Genomic DNA, 16,953 nt, shown 5'->3' with positions numbered 1-16,953 from the left:
GTTGTCTACTCTCACCACAAAAGGAGATTCTGTGTCGAAACAAATACACAGCTGGGCTCTGGTACTGTCTACAGGGAGCCCCTGACTACGCTGGAATATGCACAGCAGGAAAGGATGTAGGAACCATCTTCTCACCTGCAGGGAAAGGCCGAGCCCTGCTGGTGGAAGCAGAGTGCTGCCAGATCTGCAAGCGGCTGAGAGCACAGCACTGAGGCACGGAGGCCCGTGACCGTTAGCAAATCTCCAAGCCTGTGCAAGATTTGGAAAGTAGATAACACTTTTGGTTTGTATTTATGAAGAAATGTCATCACCTGATACTTCTTAATACCATTCTCCATGTGTCTGACACAAGACTAGAGGTTATTTGTTTTTTTTATAATCCTGCTGTATGATTGACTGGCTGAATTGTTCAGTGCACAGTCCAGGAAACCAGGAAAGACTGGACATAATGGAGGAGATGCCTCACAACAAGATAAAGTATTCATTATGTTGTCAGGAAATATATATTTCCAGCAACTTTTTGCTGGCTGTTTGGGAACAAATGGTGGCCTCAGCAGCCTGTCTTCCCTGAACCAAGGGAAGTTGGGGGGGATTCTTGGGCAGGTTTTGCCATAGCATTCCAGGAGATTTTAGGCTGGTCGCAGCTTGTCAACTACTAGGATATTTTGAGCTGAACACTGGAGTGAAAAAGGAGGGCTAAAGATAGAGAAGAAGCTGGGAAATAGGGAATAGAAGGTTTGAAAGAAGACGCACGTACTTGATAATGAGTAGCTGTTTTCACAGTTGTGCAGAGTTTCTGACCTGCCATGCCCTCCCCCCCCCCCCCATTTTATCCTTGGGAATCTTTGAATTTTCATTTTTGCTTAATGCTTAGAAGAACCCAAAAATCTCATAAAGAAATTTAATTGCCTTAGTTTAAAGTGAGAATTTGTCTCCACTTCCTGGGGCCAGGAGTTAAAAGACACTTGAAATAAATTTTTTTTCCAAACATTGTTTTACATGTCCAAAATATTTGTCCATTTTAGTAGTTGATGGGGAGGAGGAGCTGAATGGGTCCATTCCATAATGTTGTGATTTTTACATTTGCCCTAATTTTCAATTTGATCTGGCAGATTTAGTCTTCTTACCCTAATCTCTTTTGTACAATTAACAAAGTCCTAAAACAAGTTGCTATTGACCATGGGAAGCTTAAAAGAATCTCCTCTGCAGATCCAGGCTAACCTGCCGAACGCTAGTGGGATTTCTTACCAGTAGGTGTAAAGTGAGTTATATGGTAGAGGTATGTGGTGGAGCTAACCTGCTGTTTTGCCTTCTGTCTGTGGCACAAGGCAGTTCGCTGGGTCTTTGTCTTTCACTCAAGTGCACTCCTGCAGTTTAAGGAAAAGACTGACTGAAGTAATTGATTCTTCAGGTTTGACAGTGACTGCTGTGAAGGACTTTGGGGAGTGGAACTTGGAAGCTGGAGCACTGGTGCTTGCAGATGGAGGCCTTTGTTGCATTGACGAGTTCAATAGTATCAAAGAACATGACAGAACCAGTATCCATGAAGCAATGGAGCAACAAACCATCAGTGTTGCAAAGGCAGGGTAAGTGGCATGTTAACGTATGTGATAAACGACATAAGATGTTTCTCTTGTACTTACGAGGTGGAGGGAGGTTTGTCATGCTGACTAAATACATCTGTTTCCTTTCATGTACTTAATAGTTTTGTTCTCAGCATTATTCTTAAACTAGATGAGTCAACGTTTCAAAGGACAATGCACTGGACTGGAGGCTGCAAGCAATCAGAATAAATATATACCCTCTTCACTGTTGGGTTTTCAACCTACCACTGTAGGCTAGGGCACTTTCCTAAGAAGACTGGATGTTCTTTTTCTTGTCCTTTGCTGCGAGTGGTCATAATAATCATATGTGAAATGAGGAACTTTGTGAATTTTTTATTGGAACTCAGTGGGACTTAATTTCTCCAAAATCCAGTAATACTGCATGGTAACAAAAGAAGACAAGAGAGATTTCCAGGCTGCTGAATTTTGTATGTTGGGCATGGCATACATATAAATTCCTGCTTACTTTTGGTTTCTGGCTTTCTTTTTCAAAGCAGTGTGTGTTCAAATCTGCTATTTCCCCACCACCACTTTGAGCTTATATGTCATTCTGTCAGTCATATGCAGCCCTTGTCCTGGCCCAAATCATCTCCTGCCTGATATTGCTAAAATTTCTGCTTCTCAAAAGGCATCACCCTTTCCACATTCTTCCTTGTTGCCTTCAACCCGGTTCTTGCTCCAATCACATTTTCTCAGTTCCTCTAACTGATCATGTCCTTTCTTTATTCTGAGCATCTCCACTGAAGCTCTCTTTATCCTCTTTGGCAGACAGCAGACAAGTAATGTCACTCTCACCTGGGAGATTACTAGCCTTTGCCAGTAATGCAGCTGGGGACAAATATTTGGAATCAACATGGTCCTATCTACTTAGTAAGATAGTGACATATTTTAGCCAGGTTCCTTGTTGCAGTTGTTTGGGTTTTGTAGACCCCAAAACACAGTTTGCAAACTTGCAGATATAGCCTCAATTGCTTACTTTTAAGGACTACATATAATAAGGATTTTTTGAGTAGTAACTTAGCACAGATAGGTTAAGCACTTTGTTAATTTAAGGTCTTATTTTGGTACATGGGAGATAAGGGGTTTTTTTCCCATTGGGTATAAGCTAATAGAAGATCTGTGGTCCTTTCTCTCAGTTACAGAAGAACTTTGGATGTGAGGCAGCAGTTTCTCAGGAGCTGACTAGAAATAGCTCAGTGACAAACCAAAGTTAGAATAATTCTGCTGCTGCCTTAACCGCAAAGATTACATTTGGTCCACTAGAATAAAAATAATCTCTCCCCACATCTAAAAACACATGCTAGGATAGCATGGTTAAGAGAGGAAAATGGCTATTTCCCTGGAGAAACAGTTGATACATCTGCTGTCATTGTCTGGTTGGGTTCATATTCATAACATGTTTGCATACAGGAATAAAACATATATTTATATTACCTTTTAGTTTGCTTTCTTAAAATGTGAATTAAGCTAAAATGTTAATTTACATAATGAAAAAGTGTTTCTATACTCTATAAATCAGCAAAGTAATATTTATTTCTGAAAAGTTATGTTGGTTTTCATCATTTAAGGACCTAGCTGTCTATAGAGATGAGTCCTGGCAATATTGTTTAGTTACTTTTGGTATCCTGATCATTGTCCTTCTGTCTAGCTGCTATTCTCTGACTGAGAAATGCTGCATATATAATGTATATTAATAAAAAATTGTGTATCTTGTTTAGCTCTTATAGTCTTTCAAGGTAAGATGTGCTCCTTATAACATAAAAATGTGGTAACTTTTAACACTTTGGAATCATTTTCCCTACCCAATATAATTCAACCATAATGTTCATCATACTTTTCTCTAGCTTGGTGTGCAAGCTTAATACAAGGACAACCATCCTGGCAGCAACAAACCCAAAAGGCCATTATGACCCTAATGAGTCTGTCTCTGTCAACATAGCTCTTGGCAGTCCCCTGTTGAGCAGATTTGACCTGGTCTTAGTATTGTTAGATACAAAGAACGAGGAATGGGACCGCATCATTTCATCCTTCATCTTGCAAAATAAAGGTAAGAGTAGTCTTTTTAAATTATAAGGGGTTTTTTGTTGCCTTTTTTTTTAGTTATTTCCCCACCTTTCAGTTTAGTTTGTTCTTCCTGAGTCTTTTATATTAATTAGTTTTTACATTTTTGCTATGGTAGTTTCCTGCGGTATGGTTGTTTTTCAAGTAGGAATAAGACAGAGATCACTAATGAATTAATAGAGGTGAGCTGAGAACACTGTACTTTTAGTCTATGATAATTTACAACAGATTTCGGCCCACACTGCTCGATAAGTGGATAGTTTCCATCTTGCGCCTTTACATTGCTTGATGTGCAGATTCTATATACCATGTAATTGTACATGCTGTTCATAGGAAACTTAATTCAGACAGAACAAATCTGAGCTGCATGTGCTGCAGGGCTCAAAGAATAAACAGTAGTGTTCCCTATGTGGAGCTCTGTGCTCTGGAATTAGGGAAGGCAGTGTGATTTGACTTTAACCAGCCCCTTCTCCATCCACTTCAGGAACATGGCTTTGGTCCCCATTAGGGAAGAAGTGGATAGAGAAAACTTCTTCAGCTAGCTTCCTTCCCTTCCCAAAATGTTTCCCTGCCAAAAATGTTCCAAACATGGCAGGTAGCTTTTGGCTCCTACAAAGTAGGTAGAAGGGCCAGAGCGGGTACATACATTTATGTAGCATTTTACATTTTAAGGAATACTAGAGCACTTAGTACTGACTGTACTCTCTGGTCGGCAGTGAGTCTGACAGCAGTTCTGCTGAAATTACTGGAGGCTTTACTGTGGATTTTGGTAGGGGAGGACTTGAATGGTGTGTAAAATTCCACACTGGAATTTGGTCAAGTCCTTGAGGACCAGTGTACAGACAACTCAGCATGCCCCAAAAATACAGTAATATGTCTTTCATAGTCACCTCTCTATTTAACTGGAATTCTTAAGAAAAAGCTTGATAGTTGTTACAGAATTACTGACTAGGCAGTTGTCATGCAGGTTGCCCAAGCAAATCAGAAAAGCTCTGGAGCATGGAAAAGATGAAAACCTACTTCTGCCTTATAAAAAGTATACAGCCAAAATTGTCTGATGAGAGCAACCTGATCCTTGTACGCTACTATCAAATGCAGCGTCAGAGTGACTGCAGAAATGCAGCCCGAACTACCATTCGCTTACTAGAGAGTTTGATACGTCTTGCAGAAGGTAAGGCTGTGGCAATTCTATTTTTAGGCTAACAATTAACCTTTATAAGATGACTAGATCAGGAGTATAATTATAGCCAGTAAGCAGAGCACCAGCTTTTCCATAGCGGTTGGGATAGGTGATTCTTGTATTGTTTTATCTTTCTAATCTAGAGAAACTTTGGGTTGGAGATTTTGAATGTGGGAAAGGGTGTTACATTTAGATTATCAAAATCAGTTTTACTTTTGCCATTCTCACACCCATAATAAAAACTAAAACCACTGGAAGAAATCACATTTGAGAGGAAAATATCAGAAGTTTAGTGTCTTTATGAAAAGCAATCTCAGGATTTACTTTATTTCACTTGAGTCCTGGATTGCCATCCTACTTGGCCAAAGCAAAGGTGTCAAGTATTTGCTTCTATGCTAAAATTAATGTAACATCAAAAATAACACTTTTTTTTCCCCTTAAGTATCAATAATCAGGTCTGTATTTTGCAATAGGACTTCAACATTTCCAACTCTGAGTTCAAGTCATATTTCATTTATAAGAACAAAAACAAAGGAAGCAGTAGACTTCTGTCTTAACATGATTTTGTTTTATAAAATGGCATATCAAATATTTTCAGGATGAATTTAAAAGAATGTACTGTATTTTTGTATAACAATAATAAATGGTCTTTATGCTTTTATGTGCCAGTCAACAATGTAGTGCTTCCTGCATCAGATGTTTATATTTTTCTCCATTTTGGGGGAAAAATTATTTAAGTGAAAGACATTTCTAATTTTTAGGGATTCACATGTTATTTTTTCACATTCAGTGTTTCTTCCATTCTTATGCATTCACATGATTGGGCTTTTTCTTTCAAAGTATTATGTAGGTGGTATTAATTAACCTGCCTTCCTCTTGCTGAATAAGAACTGTGTGTGTTTCAACAGCCAGTTAGGAGGAGAGCTTCATGTGGTAAATTATTTGCATTATGTGTGTTTACAAAAATCAGTTTTGTTTTGCTGACTTAAGAAAGGAAAGGAAGAAAAAATAAAGCTATTGTAGAGAAAAGCATTTTAAATAATACTAACCTTGTGACGCAGACCAGTCAGAGGAAATCAAATCTTTTCTGACCTGTGATGAAAATTAGAGTAATTTTTTTACTTTATGGTGATGACACACACTTATATAGATGTGATATGGTACATCCCTATCTATATGTTTCATGTTACACTCCTTGTTATGATAACCAGTACTTTACATTTTTTAACTCTAGCATTTTGAGTATTTTTATTCGAACCGTCACTGTAGCTGTGATATGGAAGTCACATTACATTCTTTACTAGTAAAACTAAACATTCCAATTCCTGTTGACATTGACACTAAAATCAAAAGGATTATATTCATGTTTAAGTTAGGCCCATACACGAGTGTCTGAAGATCTGAAGAAATGTGAAGAAATATCCTGTCCCTTCTAGTACAAAAAATTGTTTTTTCACCTTGGTAATGCTTGCTTTCAATACCCATTTATTTTTGATAGCTCATGCCCGGCTGATGTTTAGGGATACTGTGACTTTGGAAGATGCTATAACTGTGGTATCGGTGATGGAATCTTCTATGCAGGTAAGGTTTCTTGCAGACATTGCCATTGCTGCAATAGCCCATTTAAGGGATTCAGTTTGTCATGTACATAGATACATGCTATCTCCCTTCATGTCTTTGGAGGGGGTTTCATGCACTCATGGAAAGTAGGTCATCAGAGAACTTGGCAAGTCATTTTTAGTTCATCTTGATTATTAAAATCCTTAAACAGAGATTATACTGAAAAGTCTGGATTGGTCTTAAAGGCCTGATACCTTTCTTTATAGACTTTGCTCTCTAAGTGAGGTTTTGGCATACTATTGTCTTTTGGTTATCTACATTTTAAAGACCTTTTGATCCAGAAACTGTGTCTGTATTGCTGTGCTTGATAGCCTCTGATGGGTTTTTGTTCCATGATGTTATCTTGTCACTCATTAACTAGGTATGAGAGAACCAAATCTTTTTTTTGGAGCAAGTTTTGAACAGTTGCCAAGACCTCCACTTTATTTTTCCATTAGATAATTTTAAAATATGTTGGTAGTGATACTAAAACTTCTAGAAGACTAATTTTACTCTGAGAAGTCCAAAGCTTTGGTTGCACTGAAAGTTGTGAAAATTGTGCATTCCAATTATCACGTGGATTTGTGTAATGTTTCTATGTAAAAAGATATTGAAAAAATGTGGAAGGCTAGATTTTAGTTTACTGTAATATTATTAGGATGTTGAATGTAAAGAAAAAGCAACACATTTAGAATTAATAAAAGGAATGTGAATCTGATAGAAGCTTTTTAAAAATGGAAATGTGGAAAATAATATAGACACTATTACTGTTACTCCGAGCAACCTGATCTACTTGATGATGTCCCTGCTCATTGCAGGGGGGTTGGACTAGATGACCTTTAAAATTCCCTTCCAACACAGACTATTCTATGATTCTACTTCAGATAGAATATTTTTAAGGGAAATAGATCTTCACACTTCAGACTAGAAAAAAATTACTATAAGCAGATTATCTGAAGTTTTATGCATGGAGGTTTTTAGCCCATCTGAAATATTTGGTTTTGAGTCTGTGAAAGATGGTGTACTCCACTGCACAGATGACTGGTCTGATCCAAAACGGCATTTCCTATGTTTCTATATAGGTTGATATGAGTATATTCAAATTAAAACAGTTTTATATAGCACCTGTTAGCTGAATGGACCTTTGCAGGAGTAGCTAATACTCCTTTTTCAGAGATAAAGCTCTTCAGGATAGATACACAAAGTCACATATGGCAGGTAGGCACTTGTGATCTCCCTGGTTCTTTCAATGAGGGTTGAGAGACTAATTGCAGTTTGTGCCACAGATAACCTACTGCACAGTGTTGCAAATGGAATTTGTCTCAAAAATAATACAGGGCCTGAGCTTATTAAGTAGGAAAAGATTATTTAGCTGTCTGCTGCAATTCATCTTGCACTGTTTTGAAGAGCTCAGCTTTTCAATGACAGCACTGCATCTAAGTTAAAATAAGAAGCTGCACTAATATATCCAGTTGAAACAGCAGAAGATATCACGTAAGTGTTCATTAACTATAATTAAACCTGTTATTAAATAGATGGGAATTTGATGGGACAGTGGTTTCAAAGCAATTTGGTTTGGGATATAAGAAATCTGAAATATGTAATTTTTTTTCACAACAGATCAAGAAGTGCAATGTATGTATATAATAATGAATGTGTATTGTTGTCTGTTCATCTCTCTACATCATCAGCACAAATAAATGTAAAAGAATTGTTTTAACTGTGGGTCACCTTCTCAAATTTATACAGCCCTGCCCTCAAGGGCTGCAGTTTGCATAACAAGCATCTATCTAATAAGAGTCAGTTAGAAATTTGCCTGAATTATGACTGCAGAAAACTACCTGGGAGTAGTTGGTATGCTCATCATATTTGCCCCATTTTTCACTGCTTATAAGCAAGTACACAAATGTGTTCATTTTTCCTAGGAGTCTGCAAACTTGAGATCTGCTATTTAAGGCCAAATTTTACCTTCTTCCTGAAAGGTATATATGAATCACTGAAACAGTTTCTTTTTGAAGGAAGTGATTTATTTGTTTTAGCAAAAAAATAGAAGTTGTGTAAAAGTTTATTTTCAGAAGTTGATTCCTTCTCTAGAAAAAAAAAAAAACCACTTTATGTATAGATACATCCTGTATTTCCTGCGTAATTGTCAGTCTGAAGCATGAAGTTGTAAATGAGGAAGTACCAGTGTCATTCTTGAATGACTGGCTGCCACGTTTCAGCTCAGCAAACTCTGTCTTCAACATTGTCTTTGCAACTTCTACAAAAATATTATTATTATTGCCAGTATAAAATCAAAGTTCACAGTTCTCAGGTCAGTATTCAGATACTTCTTGTGAGCCCTCTTGGGAAAAGAGGACTATCACATTTTCATCACCATCCTAGTTCATTGGGGTTTTTTGTTTATTTAATCCTCTAATTCACCTTTATTTTCTCTTTCCTACTTTGTCTTCATAAGCATATTCTAATCCTCCTTGGCTTGATCTTTCTTTCGCCTCATTTCCTCTATGTTAACATTGTCTCCCTCCTTCTCTTGGTCATGTTTGCATCCTTATTTTATTCCCTTTCCAACCCCTCTCCTTTTACTCCCTTTTTACATTTTGTCTTCCCACCCTTTGACACTTTTACACACTTCCTTTCTGCTAACTTTCCCTGGAATACTTTCTTTTTTCACTCTCTCTGTTCTAGATCCTCTGCCCTCAGTTCCTCAGTGGGTTTGTCACTTGGCTACCTTGCTGTACTCAAAATGGTATCTCAGCGTCTCAGAGGGGCAGATATCTGAGAGATATAAGCACCAGCATAGGAATGAAACTTCACAGATAACTTAAATTCAGTCCCATTCCACTTAGAATTTCACACACACATAGAAAAACATTTAAAAGAAGCTCATTGTGATGGCCAAGTTAAGCACTGAAAAGTCAGTGAGGGCAAGACATAATTGTACCCCTTGGACATGGATCTCAAGATATATAATAATGTATTCCTTTTTTTTTTTCCATTGGATCCTTAGGTCATAGGTTGACAGTACTCAAGCCAAAAGCAACTATCCTTTGTCAGTGTTTTGCTCAATGTTTTGTTTATTACCTGCTCTTCTGAAGGTAGAACTCCCAATTTCTTCATATGTTTCTCTGTGGAATTAATCTCCAGTGTATTTGAGTATTTCAGAAATATCAATTCAGTTATCTTCACACAGTCCTTGTGAAGTGATGGGATGGTGCTACTCCTGTTCTATGATATGGAGCTGAATTACGCACGACAGAGAAGAAATTGTCCACTGGAGCATACCCCATGAGAGATTGCTAGGGCCCCAGTTTCAGAGTAGTAGCACTTTGAGTGAGCACATTTCCTGTTAACTGTGGTTTCCTTCTGTGCACACACCACATCAGGATCCCAGTTACAGATTTAGTGCCTTTCAAAACCTTCGCTTAACTGGCTCATTCTGAATCACAAGAACTGGAACGTAGTGTCAGAAATAGAATCTAGTTCTCCTTGGCTGCTTTTAACTGTCCTAGCCAAGAGACTGGACTTTCCTTTCTTACAGTCCCTGCCTCATTAACTATGAACTTTCCAGTCCTTGAAATAAATAGAGCAGATTGTTTCTGCAACAACCTTTTCCATGACTACACACTAATGCTTCTATGTGGAACAGATCTGCCATGTTCCTGAAGTGATATGCAAAAAAAACCCCGCAATTGATAACTTCAATGGGATGCATTAATGGTTGCATGAACAGCCTTAGTTTTAGCACTGTGTAGTTTTAGAGGGATTTAAGTAGCCACCAGAATGATGTTTTTTCAATGTGATTTTTTTTAATACAAAAATTTAAAATTTCAGAATGGAAGAACCAGAAATTGCCACAGATGAAAATGTATGGTCCATGTGATGCTGTATGTAGCAACTTCTGGTTCTAGAGACACTGTTGACTTTTGCTGTTGCTTTCATGGCTCTTGATATGCATCTTGTTCATTAGTTGTATTGAGCTTTGTAGATTAGACAGCAGTAGTAAATGCTAGCTAATCTGTGGCAAAAGAGAAGGTTTGTGGCGTGGGTTTTTTTTTTCCAAAGAGCAATTAACTACGTTATTTGTTGTGGAACAAATCACTTTGTGCAGATGCTCTGTTCCAATCAAAAACTACTTAATTTCTCACAAGGCACAGCAAAATTGTTCTCTGGAATTATTCCTGAATAGTTAGTTACTCTTAGAGAGCTATTCAGAAATATTTTTGCTGGTCAATTTACCCTGTGTTGACAAGCCTTAATACCCAGGTCTTTCCATTAAATAATTAGGCAAAGCTAATGAAAACTTGTAGCAGTCAGAACTTCTTCAGTGGTAAAAGTTGCTCACATGGGCAGAATTTTTGCAAGGTATTTGCAAAATTTCTTTAATCCTAATTTCCATTTTTAGTCATGACATTCTCAAGCCTTAGGTGGACTTTTGATTTTTTGTATAAATAAAAACAAACCAGTACAAGTAAATTGCAGGCTTGATCATATAATTGCTTCATGTGTATGAACAACTTTGCCAGTGTGAGCAGACCTAATAGGATTATTTGTTTGAATACAGTTACTCAGTAAATATTTGCTACCTTAAGCTTTAAAATATCTAAGGGAGAATTTTGTATAAAATAGTCTCTGCTGTTTAAATTTGGTGCTGAATAATAAAGGTAGCTTCCTATTTTTTCCTTCTCTCTTTGGTGACATAGGGGGGTGCACTTCTCGGAGGCATCAATGCCTTACACACCTCATTTCCAGAAAATCCAATGGCGCAGTACCGAACACAGTGTGAACTCATATTGGAACGACTGGAGCTGCAAAATCTTCTGTGCAAAGAGCTGCAAAGACTTGACAGGTTATAGTATGCAAAGTAACAAAATGATAGAATAGCAAAAAAGAATTGGTTGACAATAATATTTGGAGAGCGTCTAAAAATAGAATCTGACATTGGGAAGGGACTTTTTCTTTAGAGGACATGGATAAGCAGGGAGATTGTTTTAAAGTAGCACTCTGAGATCAGCACAAGATAATTTCTTGCTCTGGGTTACGGAATTTACAAAGAATTTAAGAACATTTTAATCAGTTCCAAACCCATATCTCAATTCTATGATCAGATAAGTTTCAGCAGAGCTTCTTAGGGTCAAAATGCCAGATTCTGTAGCTGAGAAAATAATTTTATATAACCTTTTGTAACTTGCTTGGTAAAATATAGCAGATCTGCTTCATATTTTTTAAGCCTTCTTTTGTGTTGGGATTGTCAGGATCCTTCCCTTTCTCTTAATGGAAAATATAAGCCTGAATCAAAGTTCTGTTCTTTTAGGTGATTTTTCTTTTTTACACAATGGAATTTTCATTGTCTCTTCTCTAGTTTTCAGCTCACTGCAATAATCTTTGGAAAGTCTATTTGCTGTTATTAATAGAAAACTTTTAATGTACTGAGGCTGAGAGTAAAACATTAAGATTGTGAGGAAATAAAATAAAAAAAACCAAACATTTGTTTCCTGAAATTAGATTAGGCTCTAAAGAAACTTGTACTTTCTTATTGTTAAAGGAAGATAAATGATTAATGTTATCAAAGCTAATGGATTAAGAACAGCTGGGAAAATACACTTTTTCCTTTAAATATTTTTCAGACTTATTTTGTAACTCTTAGTAAGGACATCTTAAATAATCACAGAGGCAATAAAAGCAGATGAAGTTGAGATATCTCCAACAGACAGAAAAAAGCTAGTTTTAAAACAACAGAGGTGTTCATAAGAGATCATAGATGTATAGGATGGGATGGGAGATCAAATACAAAGACAGGATCAGGTCTGTGTTTGTCCTTCCTGGCAGGGGTTTGTGTTATCCACTCCAAAGACCTGCTATTGAAGAGGATTTTCCATTGCCATTGAGTAGTCTGTTCCATTATTGCTCCATCCTAATGCTCATAAAGGTTTTCCCAATATCCCACTGAATCCCCTATGCTGCAAATTAAGCTGATTTCTTCTTCCCCCTCTTAAGCAGCTTAGAGAATACTAAATCCATGTCCTCTTTAAAACAACGTATTCTGTATTAGAAAGCTTGTCCCATGCATTCCCCCTAAACTGTATTTCAATAAAACAAGCATGTATCTTTCAGCCCTTCTTGATGAGTTAGATCATTTCTGCTACTTCCCATCAAAATTTTAAGAATAAGCTTATTAGTAAATAATGATAATGATGATTCTAAAAGATACATGTCAGTACAGTGTTTTCTCTCTCATATAGCAGGGGAGAATAGAATTATAATACATAGGAATAATTTCACCTACACTAATGCAGTCATTTTCGGGATAGAATGTGGCTTCACTCATGGTTAGAATCACTATTTAGCGAAAAGTAGAATGCTGTCTCCCTTGGAAATTACATGTTTAGGCACAATAGACAGAACATCAGCTATACAGCGATCGGAGGGAACCGTCATGCTAGCATCTCTGTTGTTTTGGAGGGCCCTGAGAATATTAACAGCCACAGACAGTGATAATTAAGTTTTATAGGTGATCTGAGATGCTTTCACTGTGTCATGTGGAGTTTTTGACGTGTTGGGTCCATAGTGATTGTGAGAGAAAACCACCATTAACCACTATTCAAAGTAATACCGAAATTTTCCATTCTGATACCTTGTTTGAGGCTTTGTCTTGCTCAGGGTAAAATCTAATGAGGTTCCTCTTCTAGAAGATATACTTACAGAATATGTAATCCCTAAGGGACTCTAGCAATGGCTGTAAGTAGTGCAAACCTCTTTGTTTGGGATCTTTTTGTTTTTGTTTGGTTCCCCAAGGAAATGATGTTTAGGTGGTTGCTTTCTCTGTCCATCTGCCTGTCTTCTACTGGGGACCCTAAATTCTGCCATTTACGGTAGAAGGTGCTGAAAGGTCACAGACTGCAACACCAGTTTTTGGAGCTATATGTGAAACTTAATAAAGCACTTTTGTGACCTCTATTATTTGTAACTTTTCACCATTTGTACATATTAAGCATCACTAATGCAATAAAGAAAAAAATTAAAAATAAATTACTATTAACTTTTTTTTTTCATTCCATAGATTACAAAAGGAGAATTCACACCAGCTGCAGTCTGAAGAGACAAGTTTCATTTCTACTACAAGATGCTCGAACAAGGATACATTTGGGCAGTCAAAGCAAATGTCTCAGTCAGAACCTTCAGATCAGCAAGAGAATAACTCCAGGCAACAGCCTTCTTTGCCCGAAGGCAACTGTGAAGGGGGTATACATTTAGAACCTTTATGCAACCTGGCACATGGCAATAACAAAAATACAAAGCACTTGATTAAACATGGCGAGAGAGGTGGTGATGGCAGCCTGGCATGGTTTGACAGCCTGGAGGAGAGCAACACTGATGCTGAAGACACTTTTCAGAAAAAGTCTCCAGTGCCCAAGATATCTCCAAATAACTTGGCTTCAAAAACCCTGTGTAAAACATCCTGTTCTGAAGAAAGAAGTGCTTCAAAACCAAGGAAGGGAAATGGAATGAGCGAGTCACCAGCAACTGTGAATCTACACAGGACAAAGGAACAGGACAAAGTGTCCAAGATAGGCAGGAAAAGGACTGAAGAACACAACTGTTTTTCTTCAGAAGCAAATAGTCAAGATCCAGCATCACCAAATGCTAGTGTGCAGGATTCAGTTATTACACAACGGGTTTCTAAAAGCTGGCAGAGATTGCACACAGAGAAATCACATAAATTCTTTACAAGTACACAGGACCCTGAGGTAAAGGCCCTTCCTTCAGTATTACTTGCATCTGGCCTGCCAGATCTTTCAGGTGATGCAGATTCTGTGTTAGGGGAGGAGAACAGCGTATCTGTAGCAGCAAAAACTGCAACAATTTCCATGAGAAAACTAAGTAAAGGTCAAGTAGTGAAGGAAACAAAGGTAGTAAGTTCCCATGTGCCAGCAATCCTTGACAGTGAAAGTCCTCCAGCAGCTAAACTAGCTAAATTTTCTTTCAGACCAAGGACAAAACTTGATCATTCTTCAGAGAAGAAAAATGAAGAATTTTCTCTTTTTCAGACTGAAACTATTTTTAAGCCTGGAGAGCAGCTCCAGGGAGAGCAGCTGCCAGAAGAATGCTGCCCCCCTGAGAAATGCAAGATGACATTAACTTGCTTAGGAAAAAGTAGTTTGGAAAAACAGTCAATTGATAATAAAGGGAGAGAAGAGCAGCATGATCAGGCCTTAGGGAGGGAGATCAGAGGAAGTGCAACAATACGCTCTGATACCAGTTTTGGTGCTGTGTCATCACCCACTGAAAGGAAAAGGGAGGGAGAGGAGAAGGTTGGTGGCCCAAGCACAGGGAAGGTGCGCCCCAGCACATTAGCCAAACTGTTGACATTCTCCTTTGCATCACGTCCCGAGTCAAAATTGGAAACCCCACCTACGATTAAGATGGACACTAGCAAGGAAAGCCATAGCCCATTGCTGAAGGTGCATGTGAGCAATCCTAGCAGAAGGAAGAGTTTTGCATTGGGAAATGCTAGTAAAGCCAATGTGGCCACACAGAAATCTCTCTTCTCGATAGCAGAGCTAGATGATGCTGCATTGGATTTTGATTGGATTGAAGAGGTTAGGAAAAATCCAAGCACGTAACATGTATATCTTCCAAATTACTTAACATATAGTTCTTCTGAATGTCCGTCCTTCTATCAATTGTATCCATAGTTTACAAAGCATTTAAAAATAATCATCCTGGACCTCTGTTGATACCAATGAACACACTTTCTTTAAGACCCACGCACTTTACATCAGCTAAGGAGTGCATATACTGCAGGCCTGCCACGGCTTTTAGTTTTCTAAAGTCTTCCCAAAACTACTTATATTGGTTGACTTTTGCCTGATGTAACTTGAAGACTTGTAAGTTTATGTTCATATATCCAGAGTATAGCGAATCTTGCAGAAGAGCAAGTTTAATTGACTGTTATCCTTGATTTCATGTAATGGTTAGAACTAGATGTGATTCAGATTGTCCTTCAAAATGGCTATGCCACTTTACAAAAATGATGCTAAAGCTATGTCATTGTATTTTGTTCACTATATAAATGGTTTGTCTCCACATAATTAGCAATATCGTGACTTATCATCATGCTGTGGTATTTCTGTTTTACCAGTATCATGACAGTTTTGCTGCATTTCTTGTTACTATACTCCTCGTCACACTGCTGATGTTGAAGACACAGATTGAAAGCTTTTTGTTTCTTTTTTTTTTAATTTCAATTTTAAATACACTGGTTCGGGTATCTGTGTCTGTATTCTGGGTCATTTTATCAAAACCCAACTCTGTAATAAATGTACAGTTCTTCAATGCAGAGAGAACAAATTTCAGGTGATTGAATGGGAGTCCTCAGTAACCAGGGTAACTTTAATGCAGGCATTAAGCCCTGGCATATAAACTACACTTCAAACCTAGCAGCATAGTGAAGAGTTACCCTAGTGTAAGACTCAGATAATGTTTACTTGAGTATTTTAATGGTGATTAGAGTTTTACTGCATCTGATATGCGGTTCACCTTCTGTAGCATGCTGCATCCTATGTCATTCATTTGTCTAACAGGAAATTAATCTACTAATGCATTACATGTTTATAGAGAAAGGTAAGCCTTCAGTTTCTTTCAGTGATTTGCCTGGTATGTTTCTTCTGTATTTGAATTCTACACAGAATATTATTGTTGTTATTACCTGCAAGGTAAACAGAGAATGGAGTGGTTGCTTACAGCACAGTAAGTTGTTTGAGAGGCTTGCTAGCACAAAGAGGATCTGATTCTCTCTTGATTTGCTTAAAGGTAGAAGTAGCTCCCTTGAAACCAGGTGAGTTAAAATACTGTAAAATTTCAGAGAATGAGGGAGTGTGAGGCCCAAGTACTTTGGTGTGATACAGTGAAATCATGAGAACCATATTTATAGTAGTTGGTTTGCTGTTAAGAGTTTGGGACAATGACAGAAACATTACTGTCCAGACTGGTTGTGTGGTAATTCCTCCACTGGAAAGATGACATCAATCAAAAAAAGTGGGATTTATCCACCTCCCTCCCAGAGCACAGAGCCAGCCTTTCCTGTTCCTTCTCACAAAGACTTATGCCAGGGTGAGGGTGACATCCTGCTGCCCATGAAAATCAGAAGTTTCCTACAGGATACTGTGTCTACACTGAAACTGGGAGAAGGGTCAAGAATCCTGGAGCTATTAAGATTTATGGTGGTCTTCCTATGTGAATTTTCAGGGGCCAGAGAAAGGCATAGTTTCTTATCACCACAGGAGCTGCAGCACCCGCTTGCATGGTGGTCTCATTTAGAATCAAAAATCCTCCTTGCTTGCTGTTTCATTTGATGGATGTTACTAGTTAGCTAGAGCAAAGCCCAAACATAGCTACTGGATCCCCCTCGTCAAGCGTCACGAGCTTTTTTTACCACGCAAAATGATAAAAAATTTAATCAAGAGAAATTTCACCCACTTACGCTGGAAGTATTGTTTTATTCATCAC

At 37.8% G+C, this 16,953-nt stretch overlaps 1 protein-coding gene across 1 annotated transcript in view; it reads left to right on the top strand.

Annotated features, from left to right (window-relative positions):
* Nucleotides 1-15,182, top strand: part of MCM9 (minichromosome maintenance 9 homologous recombination repair factor) — a 56,940-nt gene extending 41,758 nt beyond the window's left edge. Inside the window, 6 exon segments of the mRNA XM_081997261.1 lie at nt 1,412-1,586; nt 3,449-3,651; nt 4,633-4,836; nt 6,344-6,426; nt 11,148-11,293; nt 13,505-15,182. Coding sequence (XP_081853387.1) covers nt 1,412-1,586; nt 3,449-3,651; nt 4,633-4,836; nt 6,344-6,426; nt 11,148-11,293; nt 13,505-15,068 — 2,375 coding nt within the window. The 3' untranslated portion in view covers nt 15,069-15,182.
* The last annotated feature ends 1,771 nt before the right edge of the window (nt 15,183-16,953 follow it).

Source organism: Phaethon aethereus (genome assembly GCF_964289735.1).
Source record: "Phaethon aethereus genome assembly, chromosome: 3".
Classification (NCBI taxonomy): domain Eukaryota; kingdom Metazoa; phylum Chordata; class Aves; order Phaethontiformes; family Phaethontidae; genus Phaethon; species Phaethon aethereus.
The sequence above is the reverse complement of the archived record's forward strand: the minus strand, read 5'-3'. Positions and strand labels throughout refer to the sequence as shown.